The sequence below is a fragment of the Triticum aestivum genome, chromosome 2A (assembly GCF_018294505.1).
Source record: "Triticum aestivum cultivar Chinese Spring chromosome 2A, IWGSC CS RefSeq v2.1, whole genome shotgun sequence".
NCBI lineage: Eukaryota > Viridiplantae > Streptophyta > Magnoliopsida > Poales > Poaceae > Triticum > Triticum aestivum.
The window spans coordinates 524,065,637-524,090,173 of record NC_057797.1 but is presented as its reverse complement, the minus strand read 5'-3'; the positions used below and the strand labels follow the sequence as shown (position 1 = coordinate 524,090,173).

The 24,537-nt window shown below is 44.6% G+C and overlaps 1 protein-coding gene across 10 annotated transcripts; it reads right to left on the bottom strand.

Annotated features, from left to right (window-relative positions):
- Nucleotides 1-20,632: 20,632 nt before the first annotated feature.
- LOC123189227 (uncharacterized) lies at nucleotides 20,633-24,298 on the bottom strand. 10 transcript variants are annotated; one of them, XM_044601596.1, is made up of 7 exons: nucleotides 23,758-24,290; nucleotides 23,395-23,681; nucleotides 22,915-23,127; nucleotides 22,640-22,763; nucleotides 22,046-22,159; nucleotides 21,703-21,733; nucleotides 20,634-21,034 (listed from the first exon to the last, which is right to left on the bottom strand). In XM_044601596.1, exons 4-7 carry the CDS (start codon nucleotides 22,705-22,707, stop codon nucleotides 20,756-20,758), a joined length of 492 nt encoding a protein of 163 aa, XP_044457531.1. In that variant the 5' UTR covers nucleotides 22,708-22,763; nucleotides 22,915-23,127; nucleotides 23,395-23,681; nucleotides 23,758-24,290; the 3' UTR covers nucleotides 20,634-20,755. The 10 variants fall into 10 exon arrangements, 4 of the variants coding, with proteins under 4 accessions (XP_044457532.1, XP_044457531.1, XP_044457530.1 ...); XM_044601597.1 differs by having other exon boundaries at nucleotides 20,633-21,034; nucleotides 22,640-23,127; nucleotides 23,758-24,294; XM_044601595.1 differs by lacking the exon at nucleotides 22,640-22,763 and having other exon boundaries at nucleotides 20,641-21,034; nucleotides 23,395-23,666; nucleotides 23,758-24,298.
- Between the last annotated feature and the right edge of the window lie 239 nt (nucleotides 24,299-24,537).

Genomic DNA, 24,537 nt, shown 5'->3' with positions numbered 1-24,537 from the left:
TAAAGCCCAATAATGTCCAAAACAATAGATAATATAGCATGGAGCAATCGAAAATTATAGATACGTTGGAGACGTATCAGGTAGCATTAATCTTCCTGATGATAGTGTCATTGACAGAGTTCTTCAATTACTGCCACCAAGCTACAGGAGCTTCGTGATGAACTATAATATGCAAGGGATGGATAAGACAATTCCTGAGCTCTTCGCAATGCTAAAGGCTGCGGAGGTAGAAATCAAAAAGGAGCATCAAGTGTTCATGGTCAACAAGACCACCAGTTTCAAGAAAAGGGTAAAGGGAAGAAGGAGAACTTCAAGAAGAACAGCAAGCCAGTTGCTGCTCAAGTGAAGAAACCTAAGTCTGGACCTAAGCCTGAGACTGAGTGCTTCTACTGCAAAGGAACTGGTCACTAGAAGCGGAACTGCCCCAAGTATTTTGCGGAGAAGAAGGATGGCAAAGTGAAAGGTATATTTGATATACATGTTATTGATGTGTACCTTACTAATGCTCGCAGTAGTGCCTGGGTATTTGATACTGGTTCAGTTGCTAATATCTGCAACTCGAAACAGGGGCTACGGATTAAGCGAAGATTGGCTAAGGACGAGGTGACGATGCGCGTGGGAAATGGTTCCAAAGTCGATGTGATTGCTGTCAACACGCTACCTCTACATCTACCTTCGGGATTAGTTTTAGACCTAAATAATTGTTATTTGGTGCCACCGTTGAGCATGAACATTATATCTGGATCTTGTTTGATGCGAGACGGTTATTCATTTAAATCAGATAATAATGGTTGTTCTATTTATATGAGTAATATCTTTTATGGCCATTCACCCTTGATGAGTGGTCTATTTTTACTAAATCTTGATAGTAGTGATACACATGTTCATAGTACTGAAGCCAAAAGATGCAGAGTTGATAATGATAGTACAACTTATTTGTGGCACTGCCGTTTAGGTCATATTGGTGTAAAGCGCAGGAAGAAACTCCATTCTGATGGACTTCTGGAATCACTTGATTATGAATCACTTGGTACTTGCGAACCATGCCTCATGGGCAAGATGACTAAAACTCCGTTCTCTGGAACAATGGAGCAAGCAACAGAGTTATTGGAAATCATACATACTGATGTATGTGGTCCAATGAACATTGAAGCTCGTGGTGGATATCGTTATTTTCTCACCTTCACAGATGATTTAAGCAGATATGGGTATATCTACTTAATGAAACATAAGTCTGAAACATTTGAAAAGTTCAAAGAATTTCAGAGTGAAGTGGAAAATCATCATAACAAGAAAATCTTGTTTATGCGATCTGATCGTGGAGGTGAATATTTGAGTTATGAGTTTGGACTTCATTTGAAACAATGCGGAATAGTTTCGCAACTCACACCACCTGGAACACCACAACATAATGGTGTGTCCGAACGTCATAATCGCACTTTATTAGATATGGTGATGTCTCTCACTGATTTACCGCTATCATTTTGGGGTTATGCTTTAGAGACGGCTGCATTCACATTAAATAGGGCAGCATCTAAATCCGTCGAGACGACGCCTTATGAACTGTAGTTTGGCAAGAAACCCAAGTTGTCGTTTCTTAAAGTTTGGGGCTGCGATGCTTATGTGAAAAAGCTTCAACCTGATAAGCTCGAAGCCAAATCGGAGAAATGTGTCTTCATAGGATACCGAAAGGAGACTGTTGGGTACACCTTCTATCACAGATCCGAAGGCAAGATATTTGTTGCTAAGAGTGGATCTTTCTAGAGAAGGAGTTTCTCTCGAAAGAAGTGAGTGGGAAGAAAGTAGAACTTGACGAGGTAATTGTACCTTCTCCCTTATTGGAAAGTAGTTCATTACTGAAATCAGTTCCAGTGACTCCTACACCAGTAAGTGAGGAAGCTAATGATGATGATCATGAAACTTCTGATCAAGTTACTACCGAACCTCGTAGGTCAACCAGACTAAGATCCGCACCAGAGTGGTACGGTAATCCTGTTCTAGAAGTCATGTTACTTGACCATGACGAACCTACGAACTATGAGGAAGCAATGGTGAGCCCATATTCCGCAAAATGGCTTGAGGCCATGAAATCTGAGATGGGTTCCATGTATGAGAACAAAGTATGGACTTTGGTTGACTTGCCCAATGATCAGCAGGCCATAGAGAATAAATGGATCTTCAAGAAGAAGACTGACGCTAACGGTAATGTTACTGTCTACAAAGCTCGACTTGTTGCAAAAGGTTTTCGACAAGTTCAAGGAGTTGACTACGATGAGACCTTCTCACCCGTAGCGATGCTTAAGTCCGTCCGAATCATGTCAGCAATTGCCGCATTTTATGATTATGAAATTTGGTAAATGGATGTAAAAACTGCATTCCTTAATGGATACCTTAAAGAAGAGTTGTATATGATGCAACCAGAAGGTTTGTCGATCCAAAAGGTGCCAACAAAGTGTGCAAGCTCCAGCAATCCATTTATGGACTGGTGCAAGCCTCTCGGAGATGGAATATATGCTTTGATAGTGTGATCAAAGCATATGGTTTTGTACAGACTTTTGGAGAAGTCTGTATTTACAAGAAAGTGAGTGGGAGCTCCGTAGCATTTCTGATATTATATGTAGATGACATATTGTTGATCGGAAATGATATTGAATTTCTGAATAGCATAAAAGGATACTTGAATAAGAACTTTTCAATGAAAGACCTCGGTGAAGCTGCGTATATATTGGGCATCAAGATCTATAGAGATAGATCAAGACGCTTGATTGGACTTTCACAAAGCACATACTATAACGCCCCGAGAACGATGCGCTAGGTGTCTTCCAGTTATTCGCCGTCGTTGCCATGTCATTCACTTGTGTGTTGCATCTTGGCATGTCATCATGTGCATTGCATCATCATGTTTTCAAAACTTGCATTCGTCCGGTTCTCCCCGTTCCTTCCGTTGTCCGTTCTGAGCCCAGACACACTTGCACGCGCCCGCGGCATGTCTGAAATAATATTTTTATAAGTGGCCTGAAAATGTTCTCGGAATGGGTTGAAAGTTGGCATGCAGTGTTGTTATGTTGTTAATAGGTCGCCTGCCAAGTTTCATCGCATTCGGAGTTCGTTTGATGCCCCAACAGATATCTATAGCGACAGTATAGTCGGTTAAACGTTGGACGTTTTCGGTCTCCGAAAACAGTAACCGGGTCTCTTTCTTCTCTTCTCCCAGCCCAAGGCTTTCTGCACAGCCCACTACCATTCACCGCCAGGCCCTACCTAACCTCTCTCGTCAGCCCGCGACCCTCCTCGCGCGCGCGTCCGAAAGCTATCCCGGACCCGACCCGGGCAGTCGTCACTGTTGGGTTCGGTTCATCCCCAAACATCTACAAAACATCTCCGTTTTTCTTTTTGGACTCCCTACCTTTTTGTTTCTGGACCGTCCGATTACGATCGAAGGGACTAGATTGTCCTTAATCTAACTCACTCGCTATGGCCTAGGCTCCCATCGTCACCGTCGTCTACAGCTACTGCCCGGCGGTTTTGCCCGCTAGTCACCCGGCACCCCTCGCCGGAGCCTCCATGGACGACAAGCCCCCGGTCTCCTCTGCGACCTTGCATTCCTGGCCGGATCTCGCCGGCTGAGCCTCGTCCCCGGCCACCGGCAACCTCTTCGGAGCCCGTTGCGCCGCCGCGGTCCCCCGTCATCGTCGTTCCTCAAGCAGCAGTCGCACCATTCACCTCCTGTCGCGTCCACTCCGTCCCCTACCTCGCGCCTCCTCCCGAGCAGGAGTTCCCACGGCTGCCGCCGCCCTCGTGGCTACCCCGCAGGAGCTCCCCGCCACCGAATCGGGTCGCCTCCGCCCAGATCCTGCCGCTTGCCGGAGTCCCACCTGCGTCCGCCTCGCCTGACTGTGCTCTCCGCTCCGAGCGACAGGACGAGACGACGAGCGCTCGCGTTGACCGCTTCCTCTCCACGCACCTGGTCCACCTCCCGTTCGCCCGTTGAACGCTGCCCCTGCTCGTCTTAATTCCGCGAGACCGAGCCGGCCTCCTCGTGCCCGTGTGGGCCGCATACTCCAGCAAGGCCCGGCTCCGGCCAGCCTCTCCACCGAATGGACCAAGCCCATGGTGAGCTCCCCCAGCCCTCCACTATATTACTCTCGGAGCGCTGTTTAACCATGTTACGCCTGTTAGCCTATTCTGCCTCTGCTTAGTTTCGGCCCGTAATGTATTTTTTTGGCTCTGCGATTTTAGCAATTATTCCAGAGTTTACCAGTTTTTACAAAAACACCCCTAACTTCATGCATTTAATAACTGTTGAACCGGGCATCGGTTTAAAATGTTTTATATATGAAATATGACTACAATTTCATCTAGTTTCACAATATCAAACATTCATACGAGTTTGAAATGTTTAAAATGATGTTTGGTTAAATTTGCTCCTATGCCATGTTAAAATGTTTTATTTCATAACTAAATAACCGTAGCTCCATTTTAAATAAACTTTATATGTAAATGGGGTAGAAAAATGCCTAGTTTAACATGGTGCACTTTTCTTGCATGTTTAATAACTATAAAATATGGTTTAGGGCAGAACATTACCAAATCTAAAATATGCTCATGAGGAGTTTCCGGACTTGTTGTTTGTTGTTCCGGCCTCATTTAACCTTGCCTAGATAGGTAGTTTTCATTTGCTCTAACCCTTGCCATGTTTAAGAATATTTAATATTGTTGGGTACATAAACGAGATCAAACTAAATAATCAAATGTGGTGTCCGGCAATATGCAACTCGTTGCATATTGAGCTCCACTTAACTTGTAGTATTGTTTGTGCACTTTGCCATGCCATGCCTTATTAAACCGGACATGCATCATACTTGGTTGTGCATCATGCCATGCTTATGTGATGGTTGTTTACCATGTTGTTTGCTTCTTTCCGGTGTTGCTTCTTCGGGTTAGTTCCGATAACGTCACGTTTGTGAGGATCCGTTCGACTATGTCCGTTTGTCTTCTTCATGGACTCGTTCTTCTTCCTTGCAGGATCTCAGGCAAGATGACCATACCCTCGAAATCACTTCTATATTTGCTTGCTGGTTGCTCGATCTATTGCTATGCCGCGATACCTACCACTTGCTATATCATGCCTTCCATATTGCCATGTCACCCTCTAAGCCACCAGTTCCTAGCAAACCGTTGTTTGGCTATGTTACCGCTTTGCTCAGCCCCTCTTATAGCATTGTTAGTTGCAGGTGAAGCTGAAGTTTGTTCCATGTTGGAACATGGTTATTGTTGGGATATCATTATTATCTCTTATTTACTTTAATGCACCTATATACTTGGTAAAGGGTGGAAGGCTCAGCCTTATGCCTGGTGTTCTGTTCCACTCTTGCTGCCCTAGTTTCCGTCATACCGGTGTTATGTTCCTTGATTTTGCGTTCCTTACACGGTTGGGTGTTATGGGGACCCGTTGACAGTTCGCTTTGAATAAAACTCCTCCAGCAAGGCCCAACCTTGGTTTTACCATTTGCCTCACCACCACCTACCCATCCCTTGGGTCGGCCAACCCGAGGGTCATCTTTATTTTAAGCCCCCCCCCCCTTCGGGCCAGTGCTTGTCTAAGTGTTGGTCCGAACTAGAGTCCTTTGCAGCGCCACCTCGGGGAAACTTGAGGGCTGGTTTTAGTTGTACGAAGCGCTCATCCGGTGTTGCCCTGAGAACGAGATATGTGCAGCTCCTATCAGGATGTCGGCGCATCGGGCGGTCTTGCTGGTCTTGTTTTACCATTGTCGAAATGTCTTGTAACCGGGATTCCGAGACTGATCGGGTCTTCCCGGGAGAAGGAATATCCTTCGTTGACCGTGAGAGCTTGTGATGGGCTAAGTTGGGACACCCCTGCAGGGTTTTGAACTTTCGAAAGCCGTGCCCGCGGTTATGGGAAGATGGGAATTTGTTAATATCCGGTTGTAGAAAACTTGACACTTAACTTAATTAAAATGCATCAACCGCGTGTGTAGCCGTGATAGTCTCTTCTCGGCGGGGTCCAAGAAGTGAACACGGTTCTTGTGTTATGCTTGAACGTAAGTAGTTTCAGGATCACTTCTTGATCACTTCTAGTTCACGACCTGCATTGCTTCTCTTCTCGCTCTTATTTGCGTATGTTAGCCACCATATATGCTTAGTGCTTGCTGCAGCTCCACCTCACTACCCTTTCCTACCCATAAGCTTAAATAGTCTTGATCTCGCGGGTGTGAGATTGCTGAGTCCCCGTGACTCATAGATTACTTCCAAAACCAGTTGCAGGTGCTGTTGATACCAGTGCAGATGACGCAGCTGAGCTCAAGTGGGAGCTCGATGAAGATCGTGTTCGTTGTGTTGTTTCGTTTCCAGTTGATCAGTAGTGGAGCCCAGTCGGGGCGATCGGGGATCTTTTGCACTAGGGGTTGTCTTTCTTTATTTTGGTTCCGTAGTCAGACCTTGATTGTATTCTGGATGATGTAATGCTATATTTATGTATTGTGTGAAGTGGCGATTGTAAGCCAACTCTTTATCCCTTTCTTATTCAGTACATGGGATGTGTAAAGATTACCCCTCTTGCAACATGCCTACAATGCGGTTATGCCTCTAAGTCGTGCTCCGACACGTGGGAGAAATAGCCGCATCGTGGGTGTTACAAGTTGGTAATCAGAGCCATTCCCGACTTAGGAGCCCCCTGCTTGATCGAATCGCTGACGTTGTTGAGTCTAGAACAAAATGTTTTGAGTCTTAGTATTATATATATCGGAGAGTAGGATTCTTTTTACTTCTCAGTCCCTTCGTTGCTCTGGTGAGGCCTCCTGACGTAGAGTTTTGACTCTTCTCTCCTCAAATTTCACGAATTTTTTTTAGGATCACGCGGGTATCTTGGAATCGTTCCGATGGTTTTGTGACGAGAACATTGTTCTTGGTGCCTCCTGACATTTAGGGGTTGTGGCAGTGTCCCGGGGAGTTGAGCTCCGAGGTGTTGTCGTCACAATTTTATCGTTGCAGTTCTGGAATACCTGAGTTCGCCGACATCGAAAATCTCTTTTATGCAGTTGTTGGTGAGATAACCTCGACGCCACCCAGTACTGGGGCGGGAGTTCGGGAGTATTGTCATAACTCGTATAATGGATGCTTTTCGAAGGTTGAGGTAAATGATTTCTGAAGGTTTCTTGGTTATGTGTTGAAGGATGGATACAGCTGGATGTAGGATTTGCTAGTTTTGGGTGAGATATTATGCTTCCCCTGTATCCCCAACACCTGATTGCATAACCAGAAAGTTTCGGGAGTTTATAAGTGGGAATTCAAGTAGCTCCTAGGATATCTTTTCGACAGATGCATGATATGAGATTGGGGTTCGACGTCTAGTGGTCCGCCTATCCACGGTTGGTTTTACAGTGGTCTCGTTGTGTCTTAAAGAGTCCTTGGCTATGCTGACTCGGGGACACTTCGTATGTCATGTGCACTACCTTGTACATGATGGTGTTGTACGATCGAGCTCGTGTGGGCCCCACCACGAAAACTTCGGACGAAATCTCTATCATATGTTTGTTCCGACTTATTCTGCAAGCCAATCCTTTGTTTTGTTTTTCAGTTGTGGTATTCGAGTTGCTTCAAAGTCAAATGTTGATTCCATACCTTTCCTAAGCGGTGTTCTGATATTTCTATGTGGATGCTAATCCGTCATGATCATCAAGATTGTCATGTCAATCCTTTTCAACCGGCGTGTTTCTCTTCAAGTGGATCCGATCATTTCAACATCGCAAGATCAACTCTAAGTTTTCGTCAACGGTGTTTGTTTCATCCGTCTCCAAGTTGCCTTTGTTTTCCCGCCCACCCACCCTTTTTCTTCAAGGACTCAGATTTCTTAATCAAGTATCCATCTTATCGATGCGAGGTCTCTCCATTCTTTTCCGTTAATAGTCTTATCCGGTGATTCTCATGAAGATTCTAACGGAGCTTCAAGTGCATCATTCTTCATTCTTTTTCTTCTCCGGTGGATTCAATTCAAGCTTTGTTGATAATATCATTTTTCTCGTTCCAAATATTTTCTCATGCCGGTGCACCTCTTGATCATCCACTTTTCGCCATTCATTTATTCCGGAGTGCTGAAGATATCTCAGGAGATTCGCGTTTCCATTGCTAATTCGCTTAAGCTATCTCGAGGATGTTATATCATTCAAGACTTTTAATTCAACCGGTGCAATCTCTCTTTCAAATTGTTCAATAGTGTTTTATTTTGAGTGGGCCCTAACCCACAGGTTTTTCCCAGGATCTTACCTGACTCTTCTAATTTTTCTGGAGTTACTCTCAAATTCTTTTCCAAGTTTGACGTAAGAATGAATTATCATCAGTCAAATGCCTTCTCCAAGATCTTTCAAATTCTTTTCATTGTTGGCTCAACCTCTCCTCTTTTAGTCATTCCGGAGTGTGTCAACAATTCTTGGTGGTGTTTCTCATCGTCATTCTCGGATTTGAAGACCGGAGAAGTTTTTCCTCCAAATCTTATCCGTTCTCTCAGAGATGCGTAGTTCAAGCTTGATGCCATCCTCTCATAATTGTTTTCGATTGTGAGAATTCTTTTCAACCATCCGGAGCAATTCAGGAGTCTTTTCAGTTCGATTCTCTGAAGGTCATCATTTCAGGTTTATTCATTCTCAGCTTTCAGCTCTCGTTCTCCAAATCTTACCGGTGCATCGCTCAAACATCCTCTAACCAGTTCATGATCTCTTTGTTCACTTGTATCTAAATCCTAGCAAGTATCTTCATTCATTTTCCAATTCTTCCTAGTGAATTGTGCTTTTGCTACTTTCTTGTTCAATTCTTATGGTGGTTCGTTCAAGAGTTCTCTTCATTCGTTGTCATATCAATTCATTCATTCTTTCCAAATCCTACCAGTGGTTCGTTGAAGACCTTCCCAAGTTTGCGCAATATCGTTCCTTAATCCTTTCCATTGAGAATAAGTAGTATGTCAAATCCATTTCTTGTCATCAATCTAAATTGATGAAGGATAAGCATAGTGTAATTCTTATTCTTGTTTCATCGAGTAAATTCAATTCCTTATTTTGGAGGCTCGTCAAGTTCTCGGTTTCAATTGTTTCAGTTTTTCTTTTCCCGGAGTTCCAAGCTCTCTCAATTATATTACCACAAAGATTCATCTAAATCATCCCAAGGTTTCACCATGTGTTTTCAACTTCTCTTTCTTTTATCATCCTTTTATTATCGGATTTCATCATGGAGGCTTTACATGGTGGTTCGTCAAGGATTCTTTTCATTCTTCAATTGTTCTTCAAGATCTCTTTCGAAGTTAAGATCGCCAAGCTATACTCCCAAATAAACATGGTGTTCTACACATGTCTTGTTTTGAGGAGTTCAAGCTTTCTTCTTCTTGCATTCCGAAGTGCAATTCTTTCATATCTCATCTTTTGAGATGGTGTTATGTCAATGTTGACAATTTTCCTTCATGTTTCATGATGGACAAGTTGTCAGGAATGAGGTATCTTAAATCCATCAATCTCTTCATTGGAGTTATCTTGGGTTATATTTCACCTAAAGTTTTCCCTAAGGATTGTGCTATTTATGGTGCTTATAAATGACCCTAGTTCTTCATTTATCCTCCCGGTGAAATAAGTTCTCGTCTCCTTGTTGATACCAATCCAATCTGTTGTTTTTCGTTAGTGGTAGAATTTCACCTCAAGATTTTGAGATGTTTTCCATAAGGCCACAACAAGCTTATCCTTTCGTTGTTGATAATCCAACAACTCCGTTCTAGCATCTCGTGTAAGCGTGCTCTTTTCAGATCTTGTTTTCCTCCATTCAGTAAATTCATTTCTTTCATTTCTTCCAGAGGCATTGTGATGTTGCACTCTTCGACCCATCATCCCATTTGTTGTCAAATATCATGTTATTTCCTTTTGCTTATCCATTCTACCGGAGTGTATTGTTTTCATTCAAGTTCTCTCATCTTATCAAGTTTTTCCTTCCTTCTCAACCGGAGTGCTGTCTGAGATCTTTCTTACCCCTTGTTCCATTCTTTCAATAGTTCCGGAGGCAGTATGTTGTTGATGCCATCTATTATCCTCTCATCTTGTAAAATCATGTTCTATTCTTTCCATTTTTCAGTCGGAGTGCTGCCCAAATTATATCATTCTTTTCCCTTCTCTATCTTGTTTTAACCGGAGTGTTATGTCTATCATTCCTCTTCTAACCGGAGTCTCATCCAAGTGCTTTCATTTTGGCAAGTTCATATTCTTACCTTCCATTTCCAACCGGAGTGTTGTCGTAATTGATCTTTATCATTCCTTGTACATCTCGTTTCAACCAGAGTGCTTGCATGTACTTCTTGTCCATTGCAATCCCTTTTCTTATGTCTTTCAACCTATAGGGTTCTCGTGATGTTCCTTGTTCCTCTTTTCTAACGGAGGTTTTCAACTTTGTTCATCTTCGTTATATTCTTTCTTTCAATTTGTTCAACCTTTCAAGGTTCTTTGGTTTCACTTATTTGTCAAAGAAGCAACTTAGTTTTACCTCTTCTCTTCCTCTTTTATTTCCCTCCCGTGCCATCCTAGATCTCGGGGCGAGATCCTCTCGTAGTGGTGGAGTGTTGTAACGCCCCGAGAACGATGCGCCAGGTGTTTTCCAGTTATTCGCCGTCATTGCCATGTCATTCGCTTGCGTGTTGCATCTTGGCATGTCATCATGTGCATTGCATCATAATGTTTTCAAAACTTGCATTTGTCCGGTTCTCCCCGTTCCTTCCGTTGTCCATTCTGAGCCCAGACACACTTGCACGCGCCCGCGGCATGTCCGAAATAATTTTTTTATAAGTGTCCGGAAAATGTTCTCATAATGGGTTGAAAGTTGGCATGCAGTGTTGTTATGTTGTTAGTAGGTCACCTGCTAAGTTTCATCATATTTGGAGTTCGTTTGATGCCCCAACGAATATCTATAGCGACAGTATAGTCGGTCAAACGTCGGACGTTTTCGGTCTCCGAAAACAGTCGTCGGGTCTCTCTCTTCTCTTCTCCCAGCCAAGGCTTTCTGCACATCCCACTACCATTCACCGCCAGGCCCTACCTAACCTCTCTTGTCAGCCCGCGACCCTCCTCGTGCGCGCGTCCGAAAGTTGTCCCGGACCCGACCCGGGCAGTCGTCACCGTTGGGTTCGGTTCATCCCCAAACATCTACAAAACATATCCGTTTTTCTTTTTGGACTCCCTACCTATTTGTTTCTGGACCGTCCGATTACAATCGAAGGGACTAGATCGTCCTTAATCTAACTCACTCGCTATATATATATATATATATATATATATATATATACTAGCAAATATGCCCGTGCGTTGCAACGGAAGAAAAAATTGCACGTTGGTCAATATCCGACATATGAATGTCCTCTATTTTAACACGATGGCTCACCATGTTGCCAATTATCTTTCTTCTCACTCTCGTTGATGATGGATGCAATATCCACGTGATCGCAATGCATTCAACGTGGTAAAAAATGGGCTTGTCACTGTACGACACACTTTTCATTGTCTCGCGCAAGGGAATTTTTTGAACTTTGAAAACAAATCTCATCGACCATGGACTACTCGCCAACCCCAAGACATATAAAGAATTTCCAAAATTAATCAAATCCTAGATATAAAATACATCTGAATAGGAAGAGTTTTTTGAATCGACAAACATTCTTTTTAAATTTAGACATTTTTTAAATTCACAAACATTTGTTTTTTAGACGAACATTTATTGAAATGCATGAATAGTTTTTGATTTCATGATGACTCAGATTCACAAATATGTTTTGAATACACGATCATTTTATCAAGATCATGAACTTGATTTTATTTAACGACATTTCTTTCCAAATTATTTTTATAATTTGCAAATATTTTTGTAAAATCAGTAACATTTTTTGAAACCACGAAAATTTTATGATTTCCTGAACTTTTTTGAATTCACACACATTTTATAATTTCTCAAACAGCTTTTTCAAACTCGCAACTTTTTAATACTTGAAAATCTCAAATTGATTTAAAGAAGGAGAAAACAAAAACAGAAGTGAGAAAAGAGAAGACCAGAAAAAAGAAAAAAAAACAGGGCATTAAGTCCGCTGGCTGGCCCATGTAGGCCTAAAGTAGGTGGGAATAAGTCATGAGAAAAAGGTGGAGGAAAATATTGGTAGAAGCTGGGGTTTGAACCCTCGTCTACAGGGCAGAAGACAATGCATCGAGCCACCGCGCTGCTACTGCGTCACTGCTATTTGTTGGATATTAACTATATACAAACTCTGGAAACGACGGCGACTTTGAAAAGAAAAATCGAATCGTTTTCTTCACTTGCGGGTGGCATAGCGGGTAATTTCTAGCAACTTCGGGGGGCGATTTTTGTGACGTACGGGCAGAAGCAATATCTACTTTATTAGTAGGTAGGTATATATATATATATATATATATATATAGATAGATAGATAGCCTATTCCTAGACCGAATCCCTAATTTCTAGGGATCCTCCTAGCCGCCGCCACCCACATCGGGATCCCTTCCCTCAATCCCACAGTCTCCTTCTCGGATCCAACGCATCCTCCTACCTTCTCCTCCTCGTTTTCGGCAGCAACCCAACCAGCACTCGAGGCCTCCCCTCGATCCAAATCCTCCCCAACCCTCTCCCTCGTTTTGCGTGCTTGACCAATCGGTCGCCCGAGCCCCGTGCTCCATCCCACCTCGTCGGCTGACGGTCGGCGACCACGAGTTAAGCGCCCGCGCCCTGTCTCCTTTTCCTCCCCGTGCTTCTCTCTCTCACATCTCTCGGTCTCATTTTCGCCAGGGAACGGAAGGAAGCCGCCATGGCCTGGGCTCAACCTCGAGATCCCATCGTCACCGTCGTCTACAGCTACTGCCCCGCGGTTTTGCCCGCTGGTCGCCCGACACCCCTCGCCGGAGCCACCATGGACGCCAAGCCGCCAGTCTCCTCTGCGACCTTGCGTTCCTGGCCGGATCCCGCCGGCTGGGCCTCGTCCCCGGCCACCAGCAACCTCTTTGGAGCCCGTTGCGCCGCCGCGGTCCCCCGTCGTCGTCGTTCCTCAAGCAACAGTCGCACCGTTCACCTCCTGCCGCGTCCACTCCGTCCCCTACCTCGCGCCTCCTCCCGAGTAGGAGCTCCCATGGCTGCCGCCGCCCTCGTGGCTACCCCGCAGGAGCTCCCCGCCACCGGATCGGGTCGCCTCCGCCCGGATCCTGCCGCTTGCCGGAGTCCCACCTGCGTTCGCCTCGCCTGACTGTGCTCTCCGCTCCGAGCGACAAGACGAGACGACAAGCGCTCGCGTTGACCGCTTCCTCTCCACGCGCCTGGTCCACCTCCCGTTCGCCCGTTGACCGCTGCCCCTGCTCGTCTTGATTCCGCGAGACTGAACCGGCCTCCTCGTGCCCGCGTGGGCCGCATCCTCCAGCAAGGCCTGGCTCCGGCCAGCCTCTCCACCGAACGGGCCAGGCCCATGGTGAGCTCCCCGCAGCCCTCCACTATATTACTCTCGGATCGCTGTTTAACCATGTTACGCCTGTTACCCTGTTGGGCCTCTGCTTAGTTTCGGCCCGTAATGTATTTTTTGGCTCTGCGATTTTAGCAATTATTCCAGAGTTTACCAGTTTTTACAGAAAACCCCCTAACTTCATGCATTTAATAACTGTTGAACCGGGCATCGGTTTAAAATGTTTTATATATGAAATATGACTAGAATTTCATCTAGTTTCACAATACCCAACTCTCATACATGTTTGAAATGTTTAAAATGTTGTTTGGTTAAATTTGCTCCTATGCCATGTTAAAATGTTTATTTCATAACTAAATAACCGTAGGTCCATTTTAAATAAACTTTATATGTAAATGGGGTAGAAAATGCCTAGTTTAACATGGTGCACTTTTCTTGCATGTTTAATAACTATAAAATATGGTTTAGGGCAGAGCAGTACCAAATCTAAAATATGCTCATGAGGAGTTTCCGGACTTGTTGTTTGTTGTTCCGGCCTCATTTAACCTTGCCTAGATAGGTAGTTTTCATTTGCTCCAACCCTTGCCATGTTTAAGAACATTTAATATTGTTGGGTACATAAACGAGATCGAACTAAATAATCAAATGTGGTGTCCGGCAATATGCAACTCGTTGCATATTGAGCTCCACTTAACTTGTAGTATTATTTGTGCACTTTGCCATGCCATGCCTCATTAAACCGGACATGCATCATACTTGGTTGTGCATCATGCCATGCTTATGTGATGGTTGTTTACCATGTTGATTGCTTCTTTCCGGTATTGCTTCTTCGGGTTAGTTCCGACAACGTCGCGTTTGTGAGGATCCGTTCGACTATGTCCGTTTATCTTCTTCATGGACTCGTTCTTCTTCCTTGCGGGATCTCAGGCAAGATGACCATACCCTTGAAATCACTTTTATCTTTGCTTGCTAGTTGCTCGATCTATTGCTATGCCGCGATACCTACCACTTGCTATATCATGCCTCCCATATTGCCATGTCACCCTTTAAGCCACCAGTTCCTAGCAAACCGTTGTTTGTCTATGTTACCGCTTTGCTCAGCCCCTCTTATAGTGTTGCTAGTTGCAGGTGAAGCTGAAGTTTGTTCCATGTTGGAACATGGTTATTGTTGGGATATCATTATTATCTCTTATTTACTTTAATGCACCTATATACTTGGTAAAGGGTGGAAGGCTCGGCCCTATGCCTGGTGTTTTGTTCCACTCTTGCCGCCCTAGTTTCCGTCATACCGGTGTTATGTTCCTTGATTTTGCGTTCCTTACACGGTTGGGTGTTATGGGGACCCCTTGACAGTTCGCTTTGAATAAAACTCCTCCAGCAAGGCCCAACCTTGGTTTTACCATTTGCCTCACCACCACCTACCCTTCCCTCGGGTCGGCCAACCTGAGGGTCATCTTTATTTTAAGCCCCCCCCCCCTCGGGCCAGTGCTTGTCTAAGTGTTGGTCCGAACTAGAGTCCTTTGCAGCGCCACCTCGGGGAAACTTGAGGGCTGGTTTTAGTTGTACGAAGCGCTCATCCGGTGTTGCCCTGAGAACGAGATATGTGCAGCTCCTATCAGGATGTCGGCGCATCGGGCGGTCTTGCTGGTCTTGTTTTACCATTGTCGAAATGTCTTGTAACCGGGATTCCGAGACTGATCGGGTCTTCCCGGGAGAAGGAATATCCTTCGTTGACCGTGAGAGCTTGTGATGGGCTAAGTTGGGACACCCCTGCAGGGTTTTGAACTTTCGAAAGCCGTGCCCGCGGTTATGGGAAGATGGGAATTTGTTAATATCCGGTTGTAGAAAACTTGACACTTAACTTAATTAAAATGCATCAACCGCGTGTGTAGCCGTGATAGTCTCTTCTCGGCGGGGTCCAAGAAGTGAACACGGTTCTTGTGTTATGCTTGAACGTAAGTAGTTTCAGGATCACTTCTTGATCACTTCTAGTTCACGACCTGCATTGCTTCTCTTCTCGCTCTTATTTGCGTATGTTAGCCACCATATATGCTTAGTGCTTGCTGCAGCTCCACCTCACTACCCTTTCCTACCCATAAGCTTAAATAGTCTTGATCTCGCGGGTGTGAGATTGCCGAGTCCCCGTGACTCATAGATTACTTCCAAAACCAGTTGCAGGTGCTGTTGATACCAGTGCAGATGACGCAGCTGAGCTCAAGTGGGAGCTCGATGAAGATCGTGTTCGTTGTGTTGTTTCGTTTCTAGTTGATCAGTAGTGGAGCCCAGTCGGGGCGATCGGGGATCTTTTGCACTAGGGGTTGTCTTTCTTTATTTTGGTTCCGTAGTCGGACCTTGATTGTATTCTGGATGATGTAATGCTATATTTATGTATTGTGTGAAGTGGCGATTGTAAGCCAACTCTTTATCCCTTTCTTATTCAGTACATGGGATGTGTAAAGATTACCCCTCTTGCGACATGCCTACAATGCGGTTATGCCTCTAAGTCGTGCTCCGACACGTGGAGATATAGCCGCATCGTGGGTGTTACACGTACCTTGATAAAGTTTTGAAGAAGTTCAAAATGGATCAGGCAAAGAAAGGGTTCTTGCTTGTATTACAAGGTGTGAAGTTGAGTCAGACTCAATGCCCGACCACCGCATAAGATAGAGAGAAAATGAAAGGTGTTCCCTATGCTTCAGCCATAGGCTCTATCATGTATGCAATGCTATGTATTGGACCTGATGTGTGCCTTGCTATAAATTTAGCAGGGAGGTACCAAAGTAATCCAGGAGTGGATCACTGGACATCGGTCAAGAACATCCTGAAATACCTGAAAAGGACTAAGGATATGTTTCTCGTATATGGAGGTGACAAAGAGCTCGTCGTAAACGGTTACGTCGATGCAAGCTTTGACACTGATCCGGATGACTCTAAGTCACAAACCAGATACGTGTTTTTATTAAATGGTGGAGCTGTCAGTTGGTGCAGTTCCAAGCAGAGCGTCGTGGCGGGATCTACGTGTGAAGCAGAATACATAGTTGCTTCGGAAGCAGCAAATGAAGGAGTCTGGATGAAGGAGTTCATATTCGATCTAGGTGTCATACCTTGTGCATCGGGTCCAATGAAAATCTTTGTGACAATACTGGTGCAATTGCCTTGGCAAAGGAATCCAGATTTTACAAGAGAACCAAGCACATCAAGAGACGCTTTAATTCCATCCGCGGTCAAGTCAAGGAGGGAGACATAGAGATTTGCAAGATACATACGGATCTAAATGTTGCAGACCCATTGGCTAAGCCTCTCTCACGAGCAAAACATGATCAGCACCAAGACTCCATGGGTGTTAGAATCATTACAATGTCATCTAGGTTATTGACTCTAGTGCAAGTGGGAGACTGAAGGAAATATGCCCTAGAGGCAATAATAAAGTTGTTATTTATATTTCCTTATATCATGATAAATGTTTATTATTCATGCTATAATTGTATTAATTGTAAACTTAGTACATGTGTGAATACACAGACAAACAGAGTGTCACTAGTTTGCCTCTACTTGACTAGCTCGTTGAATCAATGATGGTTATGTTTCCTAACCATAGACATGAGTTGTCATTTGATTAACGGGATCACATCATTAGAGAATGATGTGATTGACTTGACCCATCCGTTAGCTTAGCACGATGATCATTTAGTTTGTTGCTATTGCTTTCCTATGACTATGAGATCATGCAACTCCCGAATACCAGAGGAACACTTTGTGTGCTACCAAACGTCACAATGTAACTGGCTGATTATAAAGGTGCTCTACAGGTGTCTCCGATGGTGTTTGTTGAGTTGGCATGGATCAAGATTAGGATTTGTCACTCCGATTGTCGGAGAGGTATCTCTGGGCCCTCTCGATAATGTACATCACAATAAGCCTTGCAAGCAATGTAGCTAATGAGTTAGTTACGGAATGTAGCATTATGGAACGAGTAAAGAGGCTTGCCGGTAACTAGATTGAACTAGGTATTGAGATACCGACGATCGGATCTCGGGCAAGTAACATACTGATGACAAAGGGAACAACGTATGTTGTTATGCGGTTCGACCGATAAAGATCTTCGTAGAATATGTAGGAGCCAATATGGGCATCCAGGTTCCGCTATTGGTTATTGACCAGAGAGGTGTCTCAGTCATGTCTACATAGTTCTCGAACTCGTAGGGTCCGCACGCTTAACGTTCATGACGATATAGTACTATATGAGTTATGTATGTTGATGACTGAATGTTGCTCGAAGTCTAGGATGAGATCAAGGACATGATGAGGAACTCTGGAATGGTCCGGAGATAAAGATTGATATATGGGATAATAGTGTTTGGTCTCTGGAAGGGTTTCGGAATTCACCGGAAGGGGTTCCGGATGTATCCCGAAATGTTTGGGTACGAGAACACTTTATTTGGGCCAAAGGGGAAATCCCACAAGATTTTTAGAAAGAGCAAAAGAAAGTTTTGCGGAGTCCAGGGGCCAGACGCCAGGGGACGTCGGGAGCCCTGGCGTCTGGTCCTGGAGTCCGAGAAGGACTCTTGCCTTTCGGGTGAAACCGACTTTGTGTAGGCTTTTACTCCAAGTTTCGACCGCAAGGCTCAACATATAAATAGAGGGGTAGGGCTAGCACCCAAGAGACATTAACAAACACCAAGCCGTGTGCCGGCAACCCAGTCCCCTCTAGTTTATCCTCCGCCATAGTTTTCGTAATGCTTAGGCGAAGCCCTGCGAAGATTGTTCTCCACCAACACCGTCATCACGCCGTCGTGCTGCCGGAACTCATCTACTACTTCGCTCGTCTTGCTGGATCAAGAAGGCGAGGACGTCATCGAGCTGAACATGTGCTGAACACGGAGGTGTTGTACGTTCGGTACTTGATCGGGACGGATCGTGAAGGTGTACGACTACATCAACCGCGTTGATAAAACGCTTCCTCTTACGGTCTACGAGGGTACGTAGACGATACTCTCCCCTCTCGTTGCTATGCATCACCATGATCTTTCATGTGCATAGGAATTTTTTTGAAATTACTGCGTTCCCCAACATTCAACACATGAATCCCTTTGTGTGCCTTTGGATGGTGCACATGAAACAACACACACGGATTTTGAAGAACCCAAGAGTGAGGATAGAGAGATGGAGTGAAAATGCATTGAACTTCTCGAAGGAAGTAAAACAAAATGAGGTTTAAGCTCATGTTGAGATTCAGGTGAGACAAGAGGCATATGAATATGCTCCATATGATTATTATTATTTTAAAATTTTCTCCATATGAATTCAGTAGCCCCAAGTCCTACGATCCAAAGGGCTTCCATAAAAAATAATCGTAAGATTGAAATCCTCCAAAATGTCTCTAAAATTTCTTGGATCCAAAGAGAACTTAAGTTTGAAATACTAAATTATCGATCGATGTAACCAAGCCCATGAATGTATACTATATTCCTTTAACAGTACTAGATGACCTGTTGCGCCAATGGCGCAAAGGGGGAGCATGAGCCAAGCATTCAAACCATGTAAATAAGAATATTTTAAGACCGTTTATAAAATCTTTGAAACATAAGGAAATGGATATTTAGGTATGATATTCATGCATATCATTATATATTACATTGCATGGAAGGTTTATAGGCCAAAACAAAGGCATGAGATCAGACCATGATAGTGTATTTACATTGCTTTTAAAAAGCAAGCTACATGGGCAGAGATTCATCATATATATAGCTCTGGTCATTTAGCTTATGATGACTAAGATATGCGGTCATGGACATCAGGTAGAGTCATCGTTGCATGTGCCATCGGTATTGAAGATGGCCTCATCGTCTAAGCAGCTCTTCCCGGTGGGTGTGTTTGGTGCGTTGTCATTGGCCAAAGCACATGCCTTTCATATCATCGTCCAATCCCCAATAATGCTTGTTCATTTCGTGTAGAACATCCTCGGATTGTAAAGTTGCATCGTCAAGGTATTCTGCAACATATCTTACCTGCGACAGAGTATGGTTCAGATTGTTGTCTTCAGGCATTGATCCTACTGTGAAGCTGGCATTTATTATATGATAAAATTCTTTTACTATCGTGCAATCTCTACCAAGTCCACTACACCAGTTACCCAGTGTTAGTAAGAGCCTTCTCCACAAGCTCCAGCAGCTTCGCCATTGCCCGGAGCAGGTCATCCTTCAGTTGCCCACAATTCTTGATGAACTTGTCCAGAACATCCCTAAAACCAAAAGTCCTTAGCATATAACCCCCTCCTTCCGACAACACCGACTACGGAGATGAAGCTCTCCTCGGCGGAGAGGGGCCCCAAGGTGAGGTAGCTACATCCAGAGCTCCCAATGACTGGCGCAGCCACGCACTACGCCCCCTCGGCATGTAGGCTCGCGAGGTGAGGCGACCAGAGCACGCACTTATAACACCGGCTGCAGAGTTGAAGTTGGGTGGCGCTAGTGGCCATGTTTTGGAGGGAACTGTGTCGAACATAGGGCCTGTTTGGTTCATGGCTAACTTTGCCACAACTAAGCTTAGGCAAAGTGTGGCTTACAAAATGGCCACCACAAGTGTGGCAAGAATTGGGAAAAAGTTGAGCCTATGACATGTGGACCAAGTGGCTAGAAAAATGTGGCAAGCCACAAGTGTGGCAATAAACCAAACACATGCCTAAATTATTATGGCACGACTAAGGTTAGGCGTGGCAAGCTTATGCTGCAAACCAAACAGGCCCATAGTGTTTTTGGCTACAACTTTTCGTGTAAATATTTGTCTGAAGTTGTAGCTTCGGCACTCATTGATTCAGTGTGAATTTTGTAGCTCCTCCTGATTATTGATGTACTGCTATTCAGAAGTACTGTATATGATATTTAGTTCTACTTCTCATATTGTGCCTTGCTCGATCTGCACTGATGCACATATTTTTGAGCAAACTATACTGCATATTCTTATACTCTCACATTGTTGAGCAAACATACACGTGATGCACACATTGTTTCTAGTTTTGTGCTCTACTTCTCAGATTGTGCCTTGCTCAATCTATACTGCTGCACACACTCTTGAGCAAACTATACTACAACTTTATCTCTTTTTCATAGAATAAATAAGCTCATGATTTCAGAAGCAAGGTATACTCATTGCGAGCTTCGTTCAGAATGTGTGAAACCACCACATTCAGCTATATATTCAGATTTTTCTCAATTGATTCGGACAAAAGATAGAACCAAGTCAATCGGAAAGCTAATCATTAATTCATAGTACATCAAACACAAATGAATTCAAGCACAAAGACAAACATTCAGCCATGAAAATTCCAGAGTTCCAAATTACATCAGACACAACACATATCGGCCTCGTGTACGCATCAGGCGTCGCCACATCGATGTTCACCACCTCCATCTTGGACGGAAGGATCAGGCAGCACTTGGGCTGCTCGCATGAGAGGAGAACGGCCCCTTCTCCGCACCAAGCATCGGATGGGGAACCCTCATTGGCTTCCACTGGCTCATAAGGAAAAGTATCAGAATATTTCTGCATAGAATTTCAGGACAAATGACTTTACATATAGATACAAAATCATAAGTGGAAGTAATGGGGATGTGCATGGTGATCATAAATTTCTCCAAACCTAGAGAGGTAATTACGACAACAGAAGAGTCAAACATGTCCAATCTTTGCTCAATGAAAACCGAGGAAGAACTCTATAACTATCCTACTCCACATTGATCATTGCGTTATATCAGTATTTCTCTTTTACAGAATTAAATTTCGACAAGCATGTTGCATCCACACGAGGCAGAGAGCAGACCCCTGACTATTTTACATTTTGACCTCTGTTAGGCCAACATCCAATATGTGAATACACATAAGTTTGAACCATAATTTGGTACGGCCTTACTCAAGAAAAAGCAAAATACAGAAGGGAGTACTGAGAAATTTCAGCAATTGCACTCCACAGACCATTGCATATTGTATACTGCTTTAAACTTTGAAGTACCAGAAGTCACTGATTTGTAACCAATAGAATAAATTTCTCATTTACTCTACTTTGTGAAGGCAGATTGAAATAACTATGAAGTCTTAAAATATTTCTCGATGAAAATTTCAATGCAGTATGGTACAAAACACAACTTGCTTAAATGTTCTTATCAGCTAAACAGTTTTAGACAGTATGCAGCAACTATATACAGTGGACTGACCATTTGGCCCAGCCAGAATGTACATCTTGACCTGAACATGCAAATACCAGAAAAATGAGATGCTTCGAGTTACAAACTGAAAGTGCCTAACAAAGAGGCTGCGAACTTGAGCAAAATTAAATGAAATATGACATAGAATTAAAACCCTCATGGTGAATAGCTTCTTCCCAAGATTCTAGATATATTAATACATCACAGGTAAATAAACGACATCACTCCTCACAAGTTGCAGGCATTTGAGTTGGCGCTAATACGCCTGCATCGCCATCCAGCAACCTATCTCCGCATTTCCTATCTCCAATTCCTCCCAAAGTCACAAATCGAGCAAAGGTGGGCATTGTACCTGCTGACCAGACGGGGGTTTGCTAGGTCGTCATACATCTCCCGTGTAGTCCTGTTCATCGAGTGGATGGAAGCCATCACCGGAGCAGGACGGAGCCAGCCATCTCTGTGTAACCTTTGAATGATCAAAAAAATTCAATGAATACGACACTAAGTATCACACTGCATACTTCTCTTGACTACTAATAAAATAACACAGTAGTACAGTTAATTGTAAACCTTTGGGATGTAAATAGAATATAACCAAATGTATGAAGAAATAAGGAGAATTAGGGGGAGGGGGAAGAGAAGGTTGCAGCTTTGCCCGGGGCCGACGCGGAGGTGAAAGCAGCAATATCAGCAGCTGCTACTCATGACGACCATGGAACACCCTCCAGGAATTTGCATAACTAAAGTAAAGTGATCTTCTATTAGGTATTATGTGAATCAAGCCTCTTTCATTCTAGTCAATTATGGAGCAAAACTTACACTTCAATCATGAAGAGTAGATAGCATATAAAATGATTTACAGGTAACACCAAATTAAAACAGACCTTCCAACCCAATTTGGATTGACCAGGGCAGTATAAGGACACGGCAAAATATTAATATGTACCATAAAAAACGTAGGACTGAATTTGCTGTTGGGGGGTCTGCAACTCGTGGAATATGCATCATCTGCATTCTCCTTAACAACCCGGTATTGAAACTATACAAATCAGCTGAACAAACACATTATCCTGCAGGTAAAAAGAGGCCATTGATTGTTTCAACAAGTACAGAAACAAGGAAAGATGTCATTGCGCCACCACAGCTTCCACGTCGCCTCGTTCGGCCACGAGGGCGTACATGACGGTGAGAGAGGATGGAGGCGAGGATGCAGGGACGAACCTCGATGGTGGACGGACAGCAGCGCAAGGATCGAACAGATCCGACCATCTCTGCAGCCCACGCTTCTCCTGCCAAGGATGACGGCGACGACACCATGGACCACCTCTGCGGCTTGAGCTCCTCCCGGGGTTGTCGCTGCACACGTGGAGACGGAGGCGGGGAGGAGCCAAATTTGCGCTAATGCGAGAGGAGTAGGGCATATGAGGGCGGTTCCTATGGATAACATTAGCAAATACAGGACATCTGCATCAGCTTTAGCATGCCATTAAATTAAACAAAAGGTTACAAATTCACTTCCAAACCAATGTAGCGTCTCAGATTTACACACAAAATCTAAATCATTTGTTCATCACCCAAATTAGGAGCTAGTAACAACAATATAACCAACAAATTAATCACACAAATTAGAAGGGTAAACTAATAAAAGTTAGAGATATGCAGGCATGAAAGAAAAAGAAAACAAATGAAAGAGGATCTTACCAGGAGCTTAGGTCCTTGATTTGGCTGTGCAGATGCCAATGAAGAGAGGGGCATTGCCTGCTCTACTTCTTGCTCCAACCCACTTCTTGTCAAGCCCAGGCCTCATCCTCCTGCCATCTCTTCTTCTCAAAGCAGGCGGTCGAGCTCCTCCTGGACTACCGTGGGGATGCAGTGATGCAACAATGCAAGGAGGAGGGATTTCTCCTGCCTTCCTTGGTCGCTGGATGAGGGCTCGTCCATGGCATCAAAGACGTCGGTAGCTTGGATCCATCCTGATTCGGCCGTCTCTATTTATCAGGGAGAGAGTACATAAGAAAGAGAAGGAGAGAGAACTGAAAGAGGAGATTGGAGAAGAGAGAATACCATGGAGATGAAGCCGGCGCCGTCGCACCCACGCCGGCAGGGTCCCCGGGCCCAAGCTGCGCCTCTACCGCCATGAAGAAGACGCTGGTGGCAGCGTGCGGTGGGCCGCGTCGGCGGGACGGCGCCGGGTGACTAGGAGCGGCGGGAAGCACGACCGAGTGCGGCCACGCGTCGTTGACGCATCATGGGGCTCCACGAGCTGCCGAGGAAGGAGGAGGCGTGTGGATCTGGGCCGGCAAGATCCGGTGGATGCCATCATGGAGGAGCTCTCCACCGGCAGAATGGCAAGGACGACGGCGTGTGAGGACGATGTAGAGGCGCAGCGGCAGCGACCCCGGCTCCTCCTTTTGAGCACGGAGGCAGAGGGAGGGGGTGAAGAGACATGGGCGGAGGAGAGGCAGGGGAGGAGGAGGTGGTGGAGGCGGAGGAGAGGAGGCTGCGGCCGAGAGGGAGGGGGGTGGCGGCGGCACGGAAAAGAGTAGCGAAATGAGGGAGAGAGAAGATATTTTCACGGGAGAGAGAGGCCCCAATCCTAATCTTTTCCTCGCTCGATGCGTTTGCTGTGCACTATTCATAGCGACACGTGGACGGCGCGAGCCTGCCTAGCACCCCCTTCATCCTCTGTATGTTCAATGGTGTGTCTGTTAACTATGAGACGTTTGTAACATCTTTGTCAATCTCAATCTCAAGATCCATTGGTTCAGGTCTTTAAAGTGTTTATATAAGCAGTGTATATGCATGTATGTGTTCATAGGAGAGTGTGCGTTTGTGTCTGGTATG

Coding starts and splice junctions, on each gene's coding strand:
- LOC123189227 (XM_044601595.1), bottom strand. CDS start 23,114: ATGCCCTACTCCTCTCGCATTAGCGCAAATTTGGCTCCTCCCCGCCTC. Junction 21,734..22,045: donor AACCCCCGTCTGGTCAGCAG/GTACAATGCCCA, acceptor TTGCATGTTCAG/GTCAAGATGTACATTCTGGC. Junction 21,035..21,702: donor CATTCTGGCTGGGCCAAATG/GTCAGTCCACTG, acceptor AATTCTATGCAG/AAATATTCTGATACTTTTCC.